The 25,896-nt window shown below is 37.3% G+C and overlaps 2 protein-coding genes across 5 annotated transcripts in view; one reads left to right on the forward strand and one right to left on the reverse strand.

Annotated features, from left to right (window-relative positions):
• The window catches only part of LOC134816912 (mucin-2-like), a 765,431-nt gene that overhangs the window by 222,599 nt on the left and 516,936 nt on the right, over positions 1-25,896 (forward strand). The gene's annotated exons all lie outside the window — the stretch shown is intronic.
• Positions 2,277-25,896, reverse strand: part of LOC134816911 (repetitive organellar protein-like) — a 42,815-nt gene continuing 19,195 nt past the window's right edge. For all 4 annotated transcript variants that reach the window (XM_063825930.1, XM_063825932.1, XM_063825931.1 and 1 more), the window contains 2 exons: positions 6,979-7,068; positions 2,277-2,774 (listed from right to left, as the gene is read on the reverse strand). In XM_063825930.1, the coding sequence (XP_063682000.1) occupies positions 2,553-2,774; positions 6,979-7,068 (312 nt within the window). In that variant the 3' untranslated portion in view covers positions 2,277-2,552. The remainder of the gene's footprint in view (positions 2,775-6,978; positions 7,069-25,896) is intronic.

Genomic DNA, 25,896 nt, shown 5'->3' on the forward strand with positions numbered 1-25,896 from the left:
AATAAAACATCTTGATCAATAAATGCCTAGCAGCACCAGACAGCAGCCGTGTACCTTTTTCGACTCCGTGGAGTCCCTGATGGAATTTTGTTTACTTTTGTTAATAATCGGACCAACCTTTCTTTCTCAAAACATGTATCCTATTGTATTTCATTATAGTATTAAGATGTGAAGATATACTAAATATTACAACGGAATAGCGGTATACCAAATTGGCCCTTGATATTAACTATAACCGTGTTGATGGTTTTAAATATTGTATGTTGTAAGTAGTTTAGTTTGTGAAGCGTTTACTCCTCTCCCTCAGCAAGACAGTTAGATTGTAGATTAATGATAATAATTGTCAAATGACGTTATATATTATATAACAGTTATAAATGTTCAATAGTTGTAGAGCGATTTCAAGAGTAGTGGTCCACAGGGGTCCGAAAAAGCCGTACAGGCACTTGGGTCCTTATCGTTGTCACTAATCTCAATTGGATTCGGTTTACACAAAACATGAACATTTAGACGTACACATTGACACGATATTTATTAGAAAGCAAAAAGTATAAAATAATACGTGCGTGCGCGGCTTGAGCCGCGCCGCATAAGAACAGATGCGTGCAGGGGCTGGAGTACGCTTGTATGTAGATTAATGAAATGTTGCATTGTAAATATTGAGAATTGACGTTATATAATGATCTAATAGTAAATTTTACAAAGCTGGCTTTGGATTTAGGTAAAATTATAATTTGTAATTTATTAAAAAAAACCACGGATCTAGTTTTAAATTTATTTCTATTTGTCGTATAATCATGAACAATTTAATCCTGTTTTCAAGAATGCGCGGCTTTGGCGGGCAGTTATTGACTTATACATTAAATTGAATTTAAATAGAAATGTTAATATATTAAAATTTAAAACTTTCAAAACGGAGGCTTATAAATATTATTATATTATGATTGTAAAATAAAGAATAAAATTTTAAATTTGTTTCTGCACTAAAAATACTAAAGGATCAAAAATCACATGACGGCAAAAAATAGTCATGACAAAATATATATATATATATATGTACAGCAGGGTGTCAGAATTATTGGCGTGTTTGAAATTTTGTATGTATTTTATGATGAAATCGAAATTTTTCGACGGGTAATAACTTTACTTGTGAATATCGAGATTACAAAATTCAAAAACTGGTCTGTAGACAATCGTTTGTAGCGCGATGCACTACTGGGCCACGCGCGCATCCAATAATGCTTCTTGCAACCACAAATCGGCGAGATGCGAAGAATTGACACCGTGAATCAATTCTGCAATGTATTCAGAATTAATATATACACTTATACAAATCACTTTGAATACTTTTGAAAGAAAATAATTTACTTGGGGATCTCAGGCTATCATGTTCATAGAAATTTGGCGGAATGACAGGCTGAGCGCGGCCCAGTAAAAAATAATTTAACAACAAGCCCATAAACGCTACTGACGTATTTCTCTATAAAATTAAAAGCACCTTAGCGTGAGTATATATTGACCATTGTTAATGATCTGGCCCGGCGCGCGCTACTTAGCTACGTAGCTACGTAGCACTTGCCATCGAGAAGAAAGCGGCGCGCGCTACTTCGAAGAAATTTAGACGAGTATCATCCGTCAAGAGTATGTATATGCAGTTTTTTAGTTCCTTAAAGTCGTATAACCATGATCAGTCTTCGCGTACTATTCCGCGTTCGGTGGGCGCGCGAGGGCTTTGGTACTGGTTAGAGCAATGTTGTAGCAAAGGCCACGACGTGGCCCACAACGTGCGGCAATGATCTCAGACGATTCTTAGTTTAATTTTCAGTCAAGCAAGTTAACATTTAACACTTTGCTCTAACCCATAACCAGAGCCCTCTCGCTTGCAGTAGCGCTTGTGAAACAAGCGCTTGTGAAACAAGCGCGTCACGCAGTACGCGTATACACATGGCTATGTGAACTTAACACTAACAGTAACAGGTATAAGGGACTTTTTCTGATTTCATACGTATTTAACGGGTGATACTCGTAACGGGTGATACTCGTAAAATATCTGTTCCGTCGACGAGTCCAACTCGGCGCGCGTCCTGGTAGGTTATAAACCTACAAGTACAAATACGTATCAATTTGGATGTGCTTTTTGTAGAGACATACACATAGTGCGCGCCAAAGACAAAAGATTAATAATAATATCACATTATCAGTTGTATTTTCATTTAAATTATTGCATGCATGATGCATAATATTTATACATAATACCTTCGAAATCAAACGATCAATTAAATGTGAAAAGCAAAGGTGCTACTGCTAAATATAGTAGCAAGTAGCAGTTCTCATTTAACGGAAGAGTCAATTTTTAACTCGTAATTAAGTTATAAGTTCGAAGAACCAACATCCAGGCCACAGAGAAAAGTATATTGACATCTCGTTCGTGTACAGTGTAAGTGTAACAGTAATACTGATTACAGATCTATTTACAATTACAATGAACAAGTATTCAAATATCAAATCTCAAATCTGGACAGTCAACAGTGGCCTGGAAAATAAAATAAAGTTCAAATGTCAGCTGATCCAATAACGTTTGGGATGTCCATGTCACCACGGTTTTTACTTTTACTGGTTTTGGATTGAGGTCGTTTAGGCATTTCCCGTTTTTTAGCTGAAGGTAGCTGGCCCGGACCAGACCGGTTGAGATCTTTGAGGAGTTGCGTATTTTCCGCCCACAGATCCTCTACCGTCTTTTGCACTCGCTTGTTCGTTTTCCTCATCGTATCGACCTGATTTTTTTGGTATGATAGCTTGTTTACTGTAAAACGGAGTAAAACACAAATCAAGGAATTGTGGGAGAAGTTTAGCATTTAGGTTCATATCATGGTCTATAGATTTTATTTATTGATAAAAGAACAACCAAGCTCCAATCCCAATTCCGTCTCATCGAATCACTTCTACTTTCAATAGTTCAGCACGGTGCGCTATGTGCCATGTTGATGTAGTTGTACATTCAACGTTGGCCAGTCTGCGGACCAGTCCGCTAACTACATGTGACATAATGGTAAGCAGATCATATCAAGTCTGCATGCCATTCCGCTGACTGATATTAAGTTGATCATATGAGTGGTATCTTGGATGAAATTAGTTACGACTGTCGACTTGTTGTTGTAAAGACCCGTATAGAGCCACCTCTAAGGGCTTTGAGACAGTTTATTAAATATAATAATCAATAATATCGAAAGTCGTTTCAAAATATTTTCAAACTCAAAGTTGAAATCACACTCACACTAAAAAGATCAATTATTTTGTCAAATAGTAAAAATTAAAAAAAACTCTCGACACATTACAGTACGTGAGCATGATTAGCATGCCTTTCATTTTATTTGTACCACTCAAGCTCAAGTCCCAGAACCTTTTATCTTTTAATTCTGCTTGCTATAGTTTGTTATAATATACGGCTATTCTAATTTCTAGAAATTTTCAAGCGTGACGATGAAAATTTTATCGCGAGAATTATCTTTAAGATTTAGTGCATTAAAAAGCCGCGCGGAGTGGGGTAAGGCTTGCTGTTATCAGCGCTTTGGCAGTGAAAAATATGCTGAAATATGTCAGTCCATTAAGCGAACGTTGTTTATTACTGCTCGTTTATTGTGTGTTTGCTGTCGTCCTATGTTATGTTATGTTATGATATGATGTCATGATTTAGCGATTATTGGTCGCTGTATTACTCAATCATCCCTCATCTATTGGACTTCCTCAAACCAGGTACGTTGTGTAGCAGAAATGCTGGCCAGCTGTCCTCTGAGTTAGCTAGTGTTGACTGTTGCTCAAGAAGCACGCGTTTTGCGTTCGATTTGTAAATATTTATTGAAAATAAGCTAGGTAGGGACGTGATGTTCTTGTTGGTGTCTGTTAGAGCTAGTAAAGGTCCTTTAAAAAAGATGGATGCTTTGAAACATCGGTTATTGTACGTATCTAGCCATTCGCTACTGTTCTCATGATTTGAACCATGCGTGGGTATGTTATCTGGAAACAAATTTCTAATTGATACAGTTACTGTGTTAGGAAAGTGCTTCATGCGGTGCATTAATGTAAGCGCATTCTTTACGATGATGCCGTGTATTGTCAAAATCTCAAATTTGCAGAATGCTTCTCTGGTGTGAGCTGGCAATTTGCCGTCTTTGTAAAAGTAATTTACATATCCTGGCATAACCATCCGCATTCCTTGCTTTTGTCTACGGAATAATGTCTCAATGTGACATTTTGCCGCGAATCCCCAGGCTAACGAGCAGTAGTTAACATGTGCCTCAATAAAACTATGGTAGAGTTGTAGTCGCACTTTTAGGGGCAGATGTCGTTTTAATTTGAACATGATGCCTATGTACCTACTCATTTTTAATCTTACCGCTGTGATATGTTTACACCATGTTAGTTTCTCATCAATTATAACACCCAGAAACCGTGCCTCAGTAACCCGTTCAATGTTTGTTCCAGATATGTTGAGACTTATTTTGGAATAATCTACTTTACGGTTACTGAAGACCATATAGTGGGTCTTCTTCAGGTTTAAAGAAAGCCCGTTGCTACTTACCCAATTCACTAGAAGTGTTGCAATCATGGAGAGCTTACTTTGAATTTCTTCCTCGTTATGGCCCGTGACTATAATATTTGCATCATCGGCGTAAAGTATGAACTTGGCCAGGTCTGAGATTCCGGGGAGGTCGTTTATATAGATGACGAAGAGTAGGGGGCCCAGAATAGAGCCTTGAGGAATACCATAATTGATCGTCTTGGGACTGGAATCAACCCCGTTGACTGTGACGAACTGATGACGATCGTGAAGATAGGAGTCGAACCAGCTTAGTGCTATACCTCTAATTCCGTAGTGTTCCAGTTTTTTAAGCAAAATTTTATGTTCAAGTAGGTCGAAAGCTTTGGAGTAGTCTAACAGTAGGAGCACCGCAATTTGTTTCCTGCCAAGGTAATGAAGGATAGAGTTCTGTGCATTAAGAAGAGCATGCTCGCATGACATCCCCGGTCTAAAGCCGTATTGGCTTTCGAACAGAGAGCCGTTTTTATCAAGAAATTCAAGGACTCTAGTGTGCATTAACTTTTCGTAAATTTTTGAGAATGAGCTAAGAAGAGATATGGGTCTATAGTTAGTGACATCTGTCTTACTACCTCCCTTGTGGATAGGGATTACGCGTGCAGTTTTAAGAGCAGTTGGAAATATGCCCTGTGTAAATGATGAGTTTATGATAGTAGAAATCACACCGGTGAACTTGCTATCATGGTTTGCGACTTTCATCGGCCCAATTTTGGTATCCAGTGTTGACTTATTCTTAAATTTTAGAATCACCTCACTCACCTCAGTTGGCGTTACCGGCCTAAGATACATCGAATTCGATGTTGGGTTCCTAAGATATCTACTAAAACCCCCAGGATCAAAAGTTTGTCTAGCACTGATCTGTGCTTTAATGTTTGAAGCTATATTTGAGAAGTAGTTGTTAAATTTTGCTGCAACATCGGTGCCATTGCTGATAATAGATCCGTCGTCGCCTTTCAGTTTTATAGAATTTTTTTCTTTCAACTTCCTGTTCAACAGCGTGTTAATCATTTGCCATTGCTTTTTAGAGTTCTCACAATGCTCGTCAAAAAATTTCTTATAATATTTTGCTTTAGCTAAGTCAATGTGCTTGTTGCAGAATTTATCAATTTTTTCATACGCTTCATCATTGGCCTTGGTTGAAGTTGTGATTTTTAGGTGGTGGAGCTTATGCCTTCGCGCACACGCATCCTCTAGCCAGGGAAGAATCCAAGGTTTTGGATCTCTTCGTTCATTTTTACGCCGCGGCCTGGATTTGTTCAAGGGGTATGCCTCAACATAATGTTTGGTGTAAATTTCACAACATTTTTCGTACTGTACTTCACAATTTTCGTGTGAACTCACTTCACTCCAGTCCTCACTTTCGATCAAACTTTGAAATTTAGCATTGTTAGCTTCGCCAAATCTCCGTGCCTGTTTGATACTTGGTTTTTTACTTGTAACCCTCCCGCATGGCCCCTCTCTGTCCCCAAGTAGAAGCGTAGTAAGGGTGGCTAGGTGGTCTGATACGTGTAGAGTAAGCACCTGACAACTTGCCGTGTTCTTGATATCATTAGAATACACGTGGTCTATGAGTGTTGCACTGTGGTCTGTAATTCTGGTGGGCCTTGAAATCATTTGAACGAAACCGTAGTTTTCAAAAGTTGCAACAAGGTTCTGACTGTGCACGTCCTTATCGTATTTTATTAGATCAATATTGAAGTCACCCGTGAATAAAATGTGTTTACGTGAGTGCCTGTCTAGGCTTCTAAGTACATTATCTAGCAGTTTCATGAACTTATCAACATTACGCGATGGTGAGCGGTAAACATTGATTAGTAGCTTGGTCTTGTTAAAACCTTTGCAGTTGTGGATTTTTATAAATTGAAATTCACCACTTGTTTCTTCCTCACAGCTGAAGTTTGGCCTGTACTGTTCTATTTGCTCCTCTGTACATACCTGTCTATTTACGTATAACACCAGTCCACCCCCACGGCCAGATGCACGTGCTGGTTCCTGTATTATCGGCTCATGAAATCCCTCTAGAAGTATGTCATTAATACCGTTAGGTAGCTTACTTAGAGCGCAGTTTGTTTCATTGAAACTCAGTATATCGTAATTTAGATACGTGTGAATTTCTTCTCGGAAATGAGTTATGTTTTTGTGTAAAGATCGTACGTTTAATGAAAATACTTTTAGTTCATTGGTTTTTGATGGTGAGATATGGACTTGTTGAATGTACTCACATCTTGTTAGCATTTCACTAAGATCTTTCCAATACATGGAGTCGTGCTCAAGTTCCTCTATTTGGTTACCAATTGAATTTATGAGGCTGGATTTATTGTAAGGGTTGTAAGTGTGCCGGATTGAGGAGGAGTTATAATCATTACACATCTTGAACCAACCTGCTCCTGAAGATGGTCGGCACGTTTAACCGCCAATTCAAACCGCTGCTGCAAATCCTTATCTGGCGACACCAGCTTCTCGTTTCCCAACTGAATTAATATCAACGGTCAGCTCTGATACAAGCTGCAACAGAAACAATATGGCCCAGAATTAAAATATATCAGCTATAATAGCCTATAGAATATAGATCTGTTCTTGGTCAGGCTAAAAAGTTGATATGCGTCATCAAATTGTAAAAACGTTTTGAGAGCTCTATCCGTTTTACCTGAAAGTTGGACGTTTAGCATGTATAGTGGGATGTGACATGAGTGTAGACTAGAGTGAGATTTAAAACTATGGAAAATTCTCGCAGTACCGTCCTATATGCATACCAAATGGCTAAAAGAATAAATGCTAACAGTCAAATTATCCCCAACATTTACTTGACAGTTGACATCAACTAGCCTTCGATGAGATGTCAATGGAAGTTAAAGTTTTAGATCAGGGATTAGACGTTGAAGAATGGTAAATCGATTCGAAAATTCGGTGACGACAGTTAAAAATAGCATAGATTCTCGTCAGAGCAGAGATGGAGAGGCGAACGACTTACAAGTTACAATGTCAAAACATGACTTTTCACATTTATTGAACAATGGATTTTGTTCAGTTCAGATTCCACGGTCTACCACATTCATACTATGATTTCGAGCTAAACAAATAACTGAACATATGTCGTCAAATTAAAAAATCTTATACATCAACATGCAACGAACAAATACATTTTTAATATGATGCGAGACACCCTTGACAAGAGTCAAGGTATTTTTTGATAAAATAAAATTTGGTAACTGTGTAGTGTGTTCATATATCATGAAAAATACTGCATTTGAACGGTAAAAACTTGTTCAAGCAGTACAAAATGTTCATGTTGGTTATTAGTATAACAAGATTTCAAAATTTAGATTTTCATATTTACAAGCTACTCAAAAGGATCTTTAAAAAATAAAATTACAGAACCGTTATATTTGCAAATTGCAACTGACTCGATTCTGTTAAAGTTGAGATTAAATAGAATTGAAATTAACAAGTTATAATTTCTGAACTAACAAATTTCAGATAAACTAATTCTCTTTTCATCTGAATCGGACAACAAATTCTACACAGAACGACAGCCGATCAAATATCAATAAATTATAGTTTGTCTCTTCTACACTTCTGCAGCTAAACGACACATGATCTCTTTGTGTCCCTTCACTCTTCACATCAGTAGGAAAGTCCCAACATTTATAATTATTCCAATTTACAGGGCATATAAACTTAATTAACAGTTTAGGGGACTATGTCTGCATCTCTAGTCCCTACAATCCGCCACGGCAGTTGTGACCTGGTAAATGTTAGTGGAAGTGGTTTCTCTCTGGTAAAATGAAGCCTCATTCCTGTACATCAAGTTGTTTGACTTTGGAGAATCAGGCGCTTTCTCAGAATTGGATCCAATCCGTTTTGAATTAAGAGAGTTCATGGATATTTTGGTGTCATTTCGGGACGATCTTAAAGCGAAGGACTGGGCCATCTTTCTCTTGAAGCCCGTCAGTAAATCTCTGAAAGACTTCAAACGGAGGACGTAGATCCAAGGATGGAAGAGCAGAGACAGGAACGAGAGCAGACTCAGGTAGAACCGCTGCTGGTGCGTTGCAGGGGTGATATTTGAGAAACTTCCGTCACTTGAGGGAAGAGATAAATACTCAAACCACCATGCAACTACGTAGGGGAAATTAGTGAGCACGAAAGTGAAAGCAATAGCACTGATAACCAGAGTAACCTTCATGATTTTCTTCATGCTCCTGTTATGTAATCCTCTGATGACTGAAACCAGAACGATGAGATTGGTGAGGACGATTACTAACCAGGACCCAGCTGTGATAATGGCTAAGATGATCACATCCACTTGAACTGAGGTGCTTTCTGCTGAATTTGACAGGTAAACTGCACACGTCAGGGGAGTTTTATAGTGAGAGTAGTTTGCAAGTTTATCGAAGGTTGTAGCAGTGGGGTCGTTGTACTCCAAGCAGTCCATTGGGTGTGCCTTATCGCTGTAATGCATTAAGTTCACCAGAGTAGGAGTAGTCCTGCAGAGAAGGGGTATTATAGCAGCCACAAGACACGCCACCTGCACTCTTATTCTTGATTCATAGAAAGCGTCGTAACGCAGAGGAAACTTGACGTGCAGGAAGCTGTCCGTAGAGAGAAGTGATATAATCAAGACACGGAACAGGAAGATGTACTCAAAGAGGAAGGGTGCGATGTACAGGGAGTAGTACCGCATAGCAGCCTGCTCCCGGAAGTAGCTAACCCATGTGAGGTGGAAAGAAGAAGGGAGACCTACCAGGGCAGCTAACACAAAATCAGCCAGTGATAGAACCAGTCCGAGGTAGACGGAGTTGAAGAATCTGGACTTCTTGATGTTGAACCAGTTCTTGTAGACGAGCCAACTCATGAGAGCATTGAATACGATGAAAATGACACAAATTACCAGAAGAAGAGATCCTCCGATTTTAAGGTCTGACATTTGTATGGCCACATGCTTGACAGGTGGTTGAGTACTGGAACTAGCATTATGATCTGGCCAGGAGGGGGTCATAATTTAGAGTTTCTGAAATGTAAACTTAGTGTTAAAAGAGCCATTTCCAGTGATAAAAGTTGTAAGTTAATTTACCAGCAGAATATCATATGACGTGTAAACTCAGGCGGCGAATATAGGGAAATTGCACAAAAATATCACAAAAATCACAAAACAATCATAAAATATCACAAAAATCAGAGGCTTCAACGGCAGATTACTATACGGAGACTTATCTATACAATATTTTAAACTTGACGAAATTTCCCCGGCAACGCGACGGGGACATAGAAGAAAAAACACCGAAAATCGACCTCAAAATGACCCTCTGGTGAAGCCAAACCCAGCTCGCAAATGGAGTTGAAACCTCGCCATTTTTAGCAGGGTTGTAGAAAAAGGATAGGAATAGGCTATAGCATTCTTAGAATTTTGATTTAGGCTTTAGATTTTTTATAATTAACGTCGGAAGTGAGGTTAAATAATCGTTAGAATAATGGCGTTATTTTAGCAAAGGTTTACTGCGCTGTTGCGTAGCAACGATAAAAATGCACGTGCGCGAGCAAGAACATCTTAACTACGTGCGTTGTTATGCTGTATGCTACGTCATAACTTCAAAACTAGCTCACATTTACGCTCACGCTATGACTTATATTCATAACTTTGGTTGTGATTGGTATTTTTTGATGCGGTAAAAAGTATCGTTTTGGGAATCCGAATACTAACAACGCTGTCGCCATTGTTAAATAAATTCCATTATGTCTACTGTATAACAGAGCTGTATGATGAAGAGAAATTAAAACATAACTGATTTTTAAAATTTCCTCGAACAAAGCTTTCGACTAGCGGGTTTCTAGTTAAATATATTTTAGGAACTAAAAAGTGGCACTACAAGACGAAGTGAAGTAACATTACAATCCATTCTTTCTTACGTCAGACTAAACATTAAGAGGGTACTACTGAAACTACCATCATGTGACCAGACCAGGCTTGTCCGCCGTGGCTAAATGGATCGGCGGCGGCGTTTCACTAAAATTACACCGGCGGCGGCGGCGTACGCCGGCGTGAGCCGTGAAATCAATGCCAACTAAATTGAGGTCTATGAAATATGAATATGATCATATGTACTTAATTTGGGTAATTTAGACTTAACTTCAACAAATGATGTTGGTATATTGTTATGGTATTATCTGCTATCAAATAAAAGTTGAGACAAATTGATAAGTTCGGGCAGTCAACTCACTCAACTGTCAGCAATGTAATGCTAACAAATACGATATTATAATACCTGGTGCATGTCGCATGATCATCTACAATGTGGGGACTGAGAAATAAAGCAGCGAAAACACTGTAAAGTTTACAACATGAACATGTCACGAGTACAATTTCACTGTGAATTGTGAATGCATATAAACATAGGCAGACTTAAAACTGCAGAGTGCAGATTGCTAATTGTACATTAGAAAATAATAGATCAGTACAATTTAACTTAAGGAGCATGAAATTTTCGATGTAACGCGTGCTAGTAACTGTAGTTCGGATTATTCCATATACGGTATAATCAATATTGTTAAGTTAGCTAAAGGTGTGTATCATGTGTGTGTTGCCCCTAGCCGCTAATCGCTATCAGTAACACTGATACCTTCAAAATCAAATGAAGACAGAATTATTTTGAAGTCAGAAAATGCACGCCGTACGCCGATGTACGCCGGGTGTATCGGCGGCGTTCGGCGTGGCAAAATCACCCGGCGGCGGCGGCGTTCGGCGGCGGCGGACAAGCCTGGACCAGACTGCTTAGTCACTTACTGTGACGAACATGAGGTAAAATTATCAACGGACTATTGTTGGATGACATAATCATATAATAGCTAACCATTGGGCCAATATTGGATCAATATATCGGATCTATTGTTTGTCACAGTGTTCAGCAATGCTTTTAACCAAACGTAATAGTTAGGTAATAGTTATTAGTTAGACATGCCCGACCAAAGACCAGTGTTAGAACTAAATTAGGAGTGTATGCCGGGTGGTCAGGAGTATCAATGTGTTCCTTTTAATACTTCTCGACACGTGTTTTGATTTAGAAGTGATATATTACACAGTGATATATTACACAGTGATATATTACACAGAGCTCAACAAAAAGCCCCAAAGAAAAGTGTGAACATAACAAAATGATCGTATATTAGAATGTCTATATGATTTCAAGAAAGCGAAATCCGTACAGAGTTCTATAAAAAGTTTATCTAAACTACGATCTCGCACTCTGCTTGTCGCTTGACACACTAACAAGCTAGCTTTTATGTTTTTTTTTTGTTTTTTTGTTTCAGAGAGGCTGGGCCAAGATAGCCCACGAGAGGATAGCATTGAGATGCTCTGCCTACCTCTGGGGTAGCTTTTATGTTGAAACTGTTATACATATCAATTTTTCCTCGATTATGTTTTGCTTTTGCCACTTTGTGGACGTAATGCTTAGCAATAAGGTCATATTGCATTAATGAAAGCAAATTTTAACTGTTGGAAACATGCAGATAGGACTCGGGGCTCCTTGCATTCATAGCTGTTAAAATGCTAAATATCGCTACGTGCGATGATTAAAACTAAAGTATTAACATTCAATCGTGAGGTCTAGAACATTTACTAAACATAGTACTGTGTATACTGTTAAACAGTCAACACATAAACACATCATATGGGGAGGTCTATTATAACGGAGATAAGAGAAATGTTGTAGACACATTCGACTGGTGTGAACTGTGAGGCTCAGATTAAACGATAATTTTCATTGGAAGATTTTAAATTTGACACTTAAAGTTGTAATTTAAAATGTTTTTAGAATTCTAAATAATGTTCTGCTATCACTAAAGATTTAATACTGATATGATGTTTATTCATCATGAAAAATCATGAAAAATACTGCTGTACTGCATTTGAACGATTAAAACTTGTTCAAGCAGTACAAAATGTTCATGTTGGTTATTAGTATAACAAGATTTCAAAATTTAGATTTTCATATTTACATGCTACTCAAAAAGATATTCTTTGAAAAATAAAATAACAGAACCGTTATATTTAAAAATTGTAACTGACTCGATTCTGACACACGATCTCTTTATGTCCTCTCACTCTTCACATCAGTAGGAAAGTCCCAACATTTATAATTATTCCAATTTACAGGGCATATAAACTTAATTAACAGTTTAGGGGACTATGTCTGCATCTCTAGTCCCTACAATCCGCCACGGCAGTTGTGACCTGGGCAATGTTAGTGGAAGTGGTTTCTCTCTGGTAAAATGAAGCCTCATTCCTGTACATCAAGTTGTTTGACTTTGGAGAATCAGGCGCTTTCTCAGAATTGGATCCAATCCGTTTTGAATTAAGAGAGTTCATGGATATTTTGGTGTCATTTCGGGACGATCTTAAAGCGAAGGATTGGGCCATCTTTCTCTTGAAGCCCGTCAGTAAATCTCTGAAAGACTTCAAACGGAGGACGTAGATCCAAGGATGGAAGAGCAGAGACAGGAACGAGAGCAGACTCAGGTAGAACCGCTGCTGGTGCGTTGCAGGGGTGATATTTGAGAAACTTCCGTCACTTGAGGGAAGAGATAAATACTCCAACCACCATGCAACTACGTAGGGGAAATTAGTGAACACGAAAGTGAAAGCAATAGCACTGATAACCAGAGTAACCTTCATGATTTTCTTCATGCTCCTGTTATGTAATCCTCTGATGACTGAAACCAGGATGATGAGATTGGTGAGGACGATTACTAACCAGGACCCAGCTGTGATAATGGCTAAGATGATCACATCCACTTGAACTAAGGTGCTTTCTGCTGAATTTGACAGGTAAACTGCACACGTCAGGGGAGTTTTATAGTGAGAGTAGTTTGCAAGTTTATCGAAGGTTGTAGCAGTGGGGTCGTTGTACTCCAAGCAGTCCATTGGGTGTGCCTTATCGCTGTAATGCATTAAGTTCACCAGAGTAGGAGTAGTCCTGCAGAGAAGGGGTATTATAGCAGCCACAAGACACGCCACCTGCACTCTTATTCTTGATTCATAGAAAGCGTCGTAACGCAGAGGAAACTTGACGTGCAGGAAGCTGTCCGTAGAGAGAAGTGCTATAATCAAGACACGGAACAGGAAGATGTACTCAAAGAGGAAGGGTGCGATGTACAGGGAGTAGTACCGCATAGCAGCCTGCTCCCGGAAGTAGCTAACCCATGTGAGGTGGAAAGAAGAAGGGAGACCTACCAGGGCGGCTAACACAAAATCAGCCAGTGATAGAACCAGTCCGAGGTAGACGGAGTTGAAGAATCTGGACTTCTTGATGTTGAACCAGTTCTTGTAGACGAGCCAACTCAGGAGAGCATTGAATACGATGAAAATGACACAAATTACCAGAAGAAGAGATCCTCCGATGTAAAGGTCTGACATTTGTATGGCCACATGCTTGACAGGTGGTTGAGTACTGGAACTAGAAATATGATCTGGCCAGGAGGGGGTCATAATTTAGAGTTTCTGAAATGTAAACTTAGTGTTAAAAGAGCCATTTCCAGTGATAAAAGTTGTAAGTTAATTTACCAGCAGAATATCATATGACGTGTAATCTCAGGCGGCGAATATATGGAAATTGCACAAAAATATCACAACAATCACAAAACAATCATAAAATATCACAAAAATCAGAGGCTTCAACGGCAGATTACTATACGGAGACTTATTAAATATATTTAAGGAACTAAAAAGTGGCACTACAAGACGAAGTGAAGTAACATTACAATCCATTCTTTAAAACATTAAGAGGGTACTACTGAAACTACCATCATGTGACCAGACTGCTTAGTCACTTAATGTGACGAACATGAGGTCAAATTATTAACGGACTATTGTTGGATGACATAATCATATAATAGCCAACCATTGGGCCAATATTGGATCAATATATCGGATCTATTGTTTGTCACAGTGTTCAGCAATGATTTTAATCAAACGTAATAGTTAGGTAATAGTTATTAGTTAGACATGCCCGACCAAAGACCAGTGTTAGAACTAAATTAGGAGTGTATATCGGGTGGTCAGGAGTATCAATGTGTTCCTTTTAATACTTTTCGACACGTGTTTTGATTTAGAAGTGATATATTACAGAGCTCAACAAAAAGCTCCAAAGAAAAGTATGAACATATCAAAATGATCGTATATTAGAATGTCTATATGATTTCAAGAAAGCGAAATCCATACAAAGTTCTAGAAAAAGTTTACCTAAACTACGATCTCACACTCTGCTTGATACACTAACATTAACAAGCTAGCTTTCATGTTGAAAATGTTGTATACATATAAATTTGTCCTCAATTAGTTTTGCTTTTGCCACTTCGTGGACGTAATGCTTAGCAATAAGATCATATTGCAATGAAAGCAAATTTTAACTGTTGGAATCATGCAGATATAGGACTCGGGGCATAGCTCGCATTCATAGCTGTTAAAATGCTAAATATCGCTACGTGCGATGATTAAAACTAAAGTATTAACATTCAATCGTGAGGTCTAGAACATTTACTAAACATATAACTGTGTAAATGTTTACACATAAACACATCATATGGGGAGGTCTATTATAACGGAGATAAGAGAAATGTTGTAGACACATTCGACTGGTGTGAACTGTGAGGCTCAGATTAAACGATAATTTTCATTGGAAGATTTTAAGTTTGACACTTAAAGGTAATTTAAAATGTTATTAGAATTCTAAATAATATTATGAGAGAGAGAGGAGAGAGAGATAGATAGAGAGAGAGAGAGAGAGAAAGAGAGAGAGAGAGAGAGAGAGAGAGAGAGAGAGAGAGAGAGAGAGAGAGAGAGAGAGAGAGAGAGAGAGAGAGAGAGAGAGAGAGAGAGAGAGAGAGAGAGAGAGAGAGAGAGAGAGAGAGAGAGAGAGAGAGAGAGAGAGAGAGAGAGAGAGAGAGAGAGATTAACATATGTTTTAAACAGCCTACAATAAGATCCCACCCACTACGAAACAGCACTGTGGTATAGGTTTCATTATATTTCCACTTAAACTAATTATATCACTTATCATGACAACTAATCGGAATTAGTAAGGGATAATGTTGTCAGTTTAGCCTAACGACGACTGGTCAGTCAATAGTTTGGAGTGTCATTATCAGAGAATATCACATCTCAAAGGCCAAAGCTTAAATTTAGATCTTCATTTACATCCGACCGTTTCTAGTTTAATCATGAAAAAAAAAACACCACCGAATCCGTTCTAATATCTCAATATAAGGAATGAATCAATTCGACTACTTAATTGCTTCATTTATAAAGCAATTATCAAACCTGGCCGTAATATCTGAGAGCTGATGATCGGAACCGCAAACTCTACCGTTAGTTTTCTTTTGATTACATCAATTTTATGCACGCTCACACCAAGTCTGACATGGATTTATTAATCGAGACTTGTTGATTGAAACTGTGAGACGTTAATGTATGCGGGCTGTCATGATAAGCAATTAACAGGTGTTACATTTTATTTACTGCAATATAACATGCCGTTGCTTGTTATAAACCCTTGTTGTGTTAATTTTCGGCGTTTAGACTTTAGATTCGGTTGATTTTCCTGTACAGTGTCTGTGTACACTGTCCAGTTAAACAACTATTATTTGTATTTGTTTAGGTTAGTTTACATCTATGATGTCATGGGATCTGTAGTGCTTGTTGTTTGGATTCTGTTGGCCTGTACAGCAATTTATACAGGTCAGGATAACTTTCGAATTCGTATTGTGCGTGTGTTAAACAAATTATGAGGTCAGTTAAGAGAAACATTCCGGACGCGATAAAAAATAATTCTAGAAAAACCAGACCAATTTTCGAGGTTACCAGCCAAAACGAGTTATTCCCAAACTGTGCAGGTTCAACGTCACCAGGGCTAAAAAGCAAAATCCCTCTTGTAACCGCGACCGCTTCAAACGTGTGGGCTGGAAAAGCAGCGTGGCGAGCAATAGACGGAAACTATGAAACCTACAGTTTAGCAGGACCAAATGAAGAGCAGGAAACATGGTTCACCGTGACCCTGGACAGTGTGCACTGTGTGGCAATGGTGACTGTGGTACACTCCGAGGTAAGGGAGACTAACTTTTGGATTTGTAGTATTCTGCAAAATCCAGAAACAGCCAAGGACTGTTAGGGATTACATAGTCAATCAATCTTTAAGTATTCATGATTTTTAAGTATGCAAATGATAGGCATGGTCCTGTAGATCACTAGGATGTTATTTAAAAGTCGACTGAAACCTTTTAAATTTGAAGGTGACGAGTATTAATTTTGCTAAATAAAAATGCGCACGATGAAAATCTGAACAGAATGAGTGAGAATCAAACCACCATTTTTATTTGCCGAACCGAATTTTTGTCGACCAATAACAAATCCGATGTTTTGCGAGATTTATTCAATGAGAAAGGTCACAGCGAATAATCAGTAACTAAGATCACGTTATAATTAAAACACTGCAGTCTCTACAAAAAGACCAACTTCCAGGCAAGCAACAGAACAACCTTCACCTGTACCGAGATCGGGTGTACCTGTAACAGTGACACAAACTGCGGGGACAACATAACGCTGCTGGTATACAGCACACGTGACCAGACCTCACGTGACCTGTCACGTGACCTGCCTTCTATTGTGGCATGTGGGGTGGGAGACACTATCAAGGTGCTGGATCCTAAAGGATGGGGCTTCAAGGTCTTCGAGATTATGGCAACAGCACAACTAGGTAACGTAAACAAGTTTTATGACAACGACGATTTGTTATTCTTATAGAGTGATATGATTGTATAAAGAGCGATTGATAAAAAGATTGTTAGATCATCAAGAGTCACATAATAAATGGCAAGTGCAAACATCGTGATTGATCATTAAATACTGCAGTAAGCTTTGTACGTAAAACTAATCACATATACACATCGACTGATGTGATTCTACCACTGCGGAACACACATAAGCTATCACAGCTACGTTATGGCAACCTTTCGCTTCTGACTCTTTCTGCAAATACCTCTAAGTGATTCCTATAGTCGTCACAGGCCTGACGTAGAGGATCCACCAATGACATTAGTTTGCGTTAGAAACAAAATACGAATGAAAACGTCATAAATCGATTATCTATCTCAGGAAGAAGCGATTTTTGCTCCTGTAATTAGGACGCAAACAATAGTGGGACACGGTCAGACTATTTGTATTACACGATTCATACAATTATAAAATATTTTTAATCTTAAATGAAAACCATAAAATTATAAAGATCTCACCTAATGCACAAACAGATGGATATGGTAGATGTATAAGTAAGTAAGGGCTAGTGTGACTGTGAGGTGATGCCTCACAGCTAGGAGACAAATTAACCGTTCGTAGGACGGTGGTTTTATACAGAACATATTTATTATATCTATTATCATATCATATACATACAACTATAATAGGACCGTACATGTTGTTATACTATTGTTATTTAGATATTGAAACGTTACCCATATAGTTAATTAGTTAGAAGGAATTTTTAACCTCATGACATGGACTGTAAAACTAGCTCGACAAAGACTTGTAATAATTACAGTTACCAACGGAACCTTTCTATGTAAACGATTAGCAAAGTTTCCTTCGCCACCTTAACTCACTGAATCATTGTTATTGATAGGTTTTATGAAACTACGAAAGAGACTCTGACGTCAATATACAGTCGCACATTATTTTTTACTGTAAATTATTTAACTGTAAATTTTGAATTAAATTGAATTAAGCAAGTGCAGCTGTGATCTTGTAAATCGAATAATAAACTACTCCAGCTGACTGCCGAGAGTATACCCCTGCACGGGACAGCGCGGAGATGGAACCGCTACTTCCGGTCCCCCACAACTCACACGTGACACTGGGGTGTAGGTCCGGGTACCGGAACGTAGGGGGCAGCAGGGGCATTTGTCAAGACGGACAGATTGTTCTGGAGAGTGTGTCACCTGACTGTGTTATAGGTAAGCAGGTAGAGAGAAAATAACACTATTTGTTTTAAGGAGTGTCACAGGTAGAACTGTAAGAAGGTTTTAAGAATAACACGGACGGGAAGTAGAAGAAACGGGCAAAATGTATAATAGATATAAAAACTCCTCAAATGCAGGGTTTAATAATACTCAGGTTAAACTGAGGTTATTACCATGTTACAATTGTTAAAACATGGCGTTGTCAAGTTAGATTAGTCGACAAACTTTACGTCAAATGTTTATCGTGAACTAAAAGGTAACTCAGGTTTTGAATTCCAGTAAAACCTACTTAGTATTCATCGCACCAATATGTTTCGTTAACTCAGATATCAAACTATAGATCACACTCTAAATGCTCATAGTCATACTGACCAGCTTTAAATAAACTCAGAACTGTCGAGTTTGTTCAGAAAGTTAAGTATTCAGTATGTTAAAAAGAGCAACTTTAATTGATATGTCCTGAGAGAGGGGAGAACCTAGTACGGTATTAGTACAGTCAAATCCGTCTTTTTGTCGGACAAAATTCGCAACAAAGCGATTTTAACGGGATATGGTCGGGACAGGTCCCAGGAATCATTCCAGAGAGTTCCCAAAATCCTCGACTTCAGGAAAATCCACAGTTACCACTTTTTTACCACCTTTTTACCACTTTGGTTTTCCGCAAATAAGTCACGTTCTGAATATCCTAGAAGATTCTAGTTTAAAGCATTGTGTTTAGAAAACAAAAAAGAACAACCTTTTCTTTAACAACTTTTTCAAAAACAAATTATTTAATTAATTAATTAAATAATTAATAAATTTTCAAATATTTCAAAAATACATTTTCATAAAAAATGTTCACAATTACATTCCACGTATATTGAACTAATTTTTATGAAAATTTTGAAAATTTTCACATACAATATTTTGGACTTGTAAAATTTTCGAAATTTGTAAAGAAAAACCACTATTTACCACTTTTTACCACATCGAATCTCCGCTAATGAAAAGACTTCTGAATGGCGTAGAAGGTTCTAGATTGAACCAATGTGTTCAAAATATGAAAGAGGACAACTTTTTATCTAACAAACTTTGGATTAGATAATTAATTAATTAGCTTATTCGATTATTAAACAAATATTTAAAAAATATAAAAATTACTTTTGATCAAAATATTTTAAAATTACATATCACGAATAATTAACAAATTTTCATTATATTAATTGGGAAATCGAAGTAGTACTTTATATAACCATATATACTAGATAATAGTCTAACTTATGAGTCCTCAGCTGGCACATTGGTGCAATTGTCCTGACATTTCAGGCAGGTTGATCCACATTGTATTCCTGCTTTTCTGCATGAACCAACTCCGTGGATCCGACTGGTGGTGTCTGATCCAGTGAAGCGTGGCACAGCAGTATCGTGTTCACGTGCCTCCTACCAATCGCACTTCGAATTTTATCAATGTCATAGATGTAGCTTTTGGTGGTGAGAAACAGTTGCTGGTCAAATGCAAAGTTACAAGCAAATCAGTTAAGTATCATCACCAATTACAGAAACATCAACTTGATTAGAGCACTCAAATCAAAACATCTGCAAAACGATGTGCGAAACGGATTGAAAATGACGAAGTTATCAAGCAATTTGTTTATCTCGTTAGCGAAATTGATTGGGTTATCAATGATTACCTAATCGCTTATCACGTGACAGGGTGCTAGGATACCATAATTGGGCTTTCTGTACGACTTCTGTGCCACGCTTTCACTGGATCAGACACCACCAGTCGGATCCACGGAGTTGGTAAGGATCGGCTATTCAGAACGATTCCGATAGTGGGAATCTAGTGCACTAAGCTACGGAGAAAGTCACGTGAAATTTTTGGGCGAGCGAATTAGTAAGAGCCTAACGTATGTGTACTATACTACCTCCCCCCGCCCCCGCACAATAACTTACCTTAATTCCCAAAAATTTGGGCGACAAAAAATTTGAGCGGGCCTCTCGACCAAATTTTTTGCAGACCAAATTAATTGCATAAATCTTTTCCGTCTGCTAAATTTTTTGCTAACCAAACTTTTGGCATTTGGCATGTGGCCCTGAAATCTATAGAAAGATGGCTTTTTCTTCATATCCAAGTGAAATAATATTTGAAATTTTAGTTTTTTAATCTGTCATTCATGGCTTGACCAAGTAAAAAGGCTTATATTTTAAATGCATAGAAATAACTGGAATAGCTAACAGCTACTAATAAAACAAACGGCTAGAGGTACGGATAGCTAGAGATTTAAACAAGATCTGCAAATGGATTATCATCCACCGTAAAGTCTGATCTACAAGCATCAGTTATACCCGACTTCTCAAAGCCTTTCCTTATGTCATCTGGTCTCCCTTTTAAATATACAAAAAGTTCGTTGATCCAACGAGCGTGTAGTTCACGGATCACTGTCAAGCGGGTATCAATTTTCACATTGTCTGATGAAACTCCTCCATTGAGCTGACACACTATGTTTTCATAATGTGAAACAACTCAGACTACCACCTACATGCTTAAAATTGAAAGCAAAATGACTGGAATAATAAGGAATAATAATGAACTAAGGCAAATATCTAACTGAAATTTTAGTAGAAAATCGTTCATTTTTCGAAGAATTTGTGCCCAAATTTTCGGTCGCCCAAATGAGTTCAAATTTTCTGCCCAAATTTTTCGGGCTCAAATAAATTGTGCTCAATATAATGGCACACAAATTTTTGGGAACTAAGGTACCCTGCATCTGTGATCCGGTTTGAGGATTTATCATTTGGTGCGATCTCTACGTTACAGAATGGACATTTGTTTAAACTGTGTTCGTGGCTAAAGATGGTCCTGCCTCAGTTACAACGGACTCCTCTTCATTGGCCGATATAATAGTTATGTTTACAGTATGCACTGAAGGGGTATCCTAGGAAGTTTCTTGAACTTTTAACAGGTACCCCTCCTCATTTAACCCTCAATTAAGTTTTCTATCATTCGGTTGAGTCGACCGTTGAGATTGCATAGATCCAATGGATCCTTAGCTACTCCCTAGACTAGGTGACACTGGGATTCGAACCCTGAACCTTCTGCGCAGAAGGCGGATGCTCTAACCGCTAGGCTAGATATGAATCTTTGGAACTGGTCTATGGTCACTGTCTGCAATAATACACACAAGACGTCGCTCTGAGCTGAATCAGTCATGCCGTTGTACTGCCGTTTAATTTCGTTCAGTGACCAGGGTTGTTGATCCAACCTGTGGTGCGATGATTCGTTTATGTATACAAGGTATGAGAGGCGTCAGGATAAAGAATAGGACTGTACGTATCCGTTTCAAATTTGCTGGGCATAGTTTAAAAGTTAGTGCACTTACTTAAAAGATAAATAGTTTGAATAGTACCTGGGGACAGCAACCCTTTCCATATTTCATTCCATACAAATTTACATTGTCGATCATTCGCCCTCTTAAAGCTACTCACCGAAACTAACTCCTCATTTGCCTGGTAAATTAAAACATTGTATTGGTTAAGAATGCCTCTAGTAGTAGTTGCGCTGTCCGCTGACATCAAAGTTAAAAGTAAAACGGTAAAAACATATTACTATTATTGTATATTAGTTGACAGCTACTTACATAGAATCTGCACGCGTACGCCGTACAGTATCAGGCACACGATGTGTTCTTCTTTTGTCAAAATATTAACTATTTCGTGTGATTTTAGTCCTCGATTTTTAGCAGATTCAACTTTTTTACGAAGAGAAGTCAACATAAAGTAAAGCTGAAGCTTACGCTTCCAAACAAACCAGTTTAACAATCTAATTAAGCACAACACTAAGTCGAGAGATATGATGTGTAAATAGTTATAAGCTATAATAGTATCGTACAAATATTTTACCGTTTATTCCATTTATCTAGATTTTTTTAATCTGTTATCTAATCTATGTGACGGTGTATGTTCTGTTATTCAAGTAAATTCATTTTACGTTTTACGTCACGGCAAATATTTTTGATAAAAATTATATTTTGAAATTTTTAAAAATTTAATTATTATTTAATTAATAAATCAATTAATTATCTAATTCAAAGGTTATCAGATAAAAAGTTGTTCTCTTTTATATTTTGAACACATTGGTTCAATCTAGAACCTTCTACGACATTCAGAAGTCGTTTTATTAGCGGAGATTCAATGTGGTAAAAAGTGATAAATAGTTGTTATTCTTTACGAATTTCGAAAATTTTACAAGTCCAAAATATTGAAATTGAAATTTTTTATAAAAATTAGTTCATTATACGTGGAATGTAATTGCGAACATTTTTTATGAAAATATATTTTTGAAATATTTGAAAATTTATTAATTATTTAATTAATTAATCAAATAATTTATTTTTGAAAAAGTTGTTTGAGAAAAAGTTGTTCTTCTTTGTTTTCTAAACACAATGCTTTAAACTAGAATCTTCTAGGATATTCAGAACGTGACTTATTTGCGGAAAACCAAAGTGGTAAAAAGGTGGTAAAAAAGTGGTAATTGTGGATTTTCCTGAAGTCGAGGATTTTGGGAACTCTCTGGAATGATTCCTGGAACCTGTCCCGACCATATCCCGTTAAAATCGCTTTGTTGCGAATTTTGTCCGACAAAGGCTTAAATTAGGACGGATTTGACTGTACTAGGTATATTTTCTCTAAAATCGGCAAACAATTACATTTTACAACGGCCCCGATGATAATAATTCAAAAACAATAAAATTCTATCTGAATCGTACTTCGTATGAGTCGGACTTTTCAAAGTTGCGTACAAGTACGTACTTTTCCCCCTAAACGAGTCCGTACTTCTCATCTTAGATTTCAACCACACACCTGTCACATAAATTATTATATGGCAGTGATATGTTAACATTGGCAAAATTTCAACACCTGAACATGGTAAAAATTTTTAAATTTCATCACAACAAAATATTATAACTTTATTTGCTCTTCGTTGGCAAGATAACTAGTTTATTGATATAGGTATGGTGATAAAGTAACATTATATCCTAATCGAGGTATGTCTATGATTCTTCAAAATAGGGGCAAGAAATGCAAATTTCGTCACATCAGCCATTGCATTAGTTAGATCGATTTTTTTTTCACATCAACAGTCCTTATTATAGTTGGAATGGATTTATACAGGACATATAGAAACCCATGCTAAGTTTTCATCACATTGAAATTATACTGTTTAGGCAGAAAAAGGAAATTTCGTCACATTTCAGTAACTAAGTAAAATTAAACTCAGCATTGTTAAACTTGAGTTCTAATTTGCTGAACAATAACCAACCAATAATTCCTGGAAGAACATTGAATTCTAACCGAAGTATGGTTCTCAGGGGTGTAGGAATGATTTTCTTCATGATGGGGCCAAAATCGTAGAGTTATTCAAATTTAGCACGCGCTTTGGCCACAGACTGAATTTCAAAAACAGCAAAACGTGTAAAAGGCCTAGCTGAGTAATTTGGCAATAGAGATCATTTTAAAACACAGTTTCAAGAACGATTAAAATAATACGATTTTAAATGCATATTAGGGCCTGCAAGCAGCTCTTGCGAGATAAGTGTAGTTCGAAAAAGGGATGTGACATTTTTTACATTATAGTGCCTTAAAGCAATACATTTTATTTTTGAGCAGTGCATATGGGAGTATGGTTCACGTGGCTAATGTTCAGAACTAATGAACACGCTAGATTAATAGATGCTAAAATTAAGTCACTATCGTCGAAAACGCTATTTTAGAAATTTACCAATATCCTCAAACTTCAATGAACGTGTCCTTTTATACAACTTCTCTTTCATTCTTAAAAGTGGAGTAAAATAATAACATAACGGCTAAACTGGAAGCAGGACAGCGCAGCCCAATATTTTACGATAATTTTGAGCTAATGATGACAATTATTGCAATTTGTGTCCTTATTTTCCTTTAAAATACGTTTTTAGGCACCTAGTTACCTGGTGCGCACTTACAACTTTACAAGCACGATAAAGATTTTAAAAAGGTGCACAATCAGGTAAATGCGCAATGTTTTTAGAAATAAAAATTATACGTTATCAGAATTGTGCCAATACTCAAAAAGTGACGTCATGCGAGAGTCGCAAGATATGCAAAAATGCGAATGCAAAAGAACCGGTTCTCCAACAAAAATACTAAATTCTAAGTGTAAACCAAGTTAACAACAAATAAAATAAGTTAACAAAATAATTTCCAGTTTTAAAACCGGTTCAGTGCTGAACTTGATGTCTGGCCCGTAAGATTAGTAATGAAATACACACTTAGTGTAGGCGGGGGATCATATGTCGCACTCAACAATAAGTGGGATTACTGCATATTTCCAAACTACCTTATCGGACATGTTGCGTAAACGGACATAAAAAACGCTCGAAAGCATTCATTTAATGTATTTAATTTAACTACCTTGTCGGACTTTATTTGAACAGACACTTAAATGAATGCTAGGGCTTCCAGCGTCTGATAAATGTCCGTTCACACAAAGTCCAATAAGGTAATATATTATGTCCAGAAAAGATTAACGACCCATGAAGAATATTCAATGAAAAAAGTTAAACTTTATAGGATTCACTCCATTAATAACAGCTGTGGAGAGGGCACTTATAATACCCTACTCAATGTCGCTGACTTTCTAGTTTCGACACAATTAATAACGTCACCTGGATAGAATAACCGATGTTATGATTACGGTAATATAAATAAATTTTGGTAAATTTTCCGAGAGCAGCTGCTAAATTAAAGTTATAATAACAAACAGTTGCTGTGGCGAAAACGAAAATTCAAGGTACTACAGGCTTACAGGCACGGAAGCTATTGCTAAGTAACGAAGTTACTTTTATATTATATGAGCCGAGGTGACGCAATCACAAATCGATAAGAGTATGTTCACAAAATTTCAAAACATATTTAAATAATTACATTACCCTGGTCACCATAAACAATTTGATCAACCTTTAAAGCTAGAAATAAAATTTCTATTAATGTTTAGAAAATGGTAAAACTACTACAAACCATGAAGATATTTAGCGTTGCGCTGTGTGTGTTATCTTTCAGATGCTGAAACAATTCAGCCTTGCAACCAATGGATTGGCTGCCTTTTAATATTGCGACATAAATTAATCTGACAGTTTATCTAACAATTTCAAACAATGGTGACTGGTATCACCTTTCAAGGCAAAAAATGTGGTTCTAAAAAGGTACAAGATTTTCCATAAAACTCAAGCATACTGCCTCTTATCTCACGATTTCCAAAATCTTATTAAGACACATAG

Source organism: Bolinopsis microptera, chromosome 6 (genome assembly GCF_026151205.1).
Source record: "Bolinopsis microptera isolate Bmic1 chromosome 6, MBARI_Bmic_1.0, whole genome shotgun sequence".
NCBI lineage: Eukaryota > Metazoa > Ctenophora > Tentaculata > Lobata > Bolinopsidae > Bolinopsis > Bolinopsis microptera.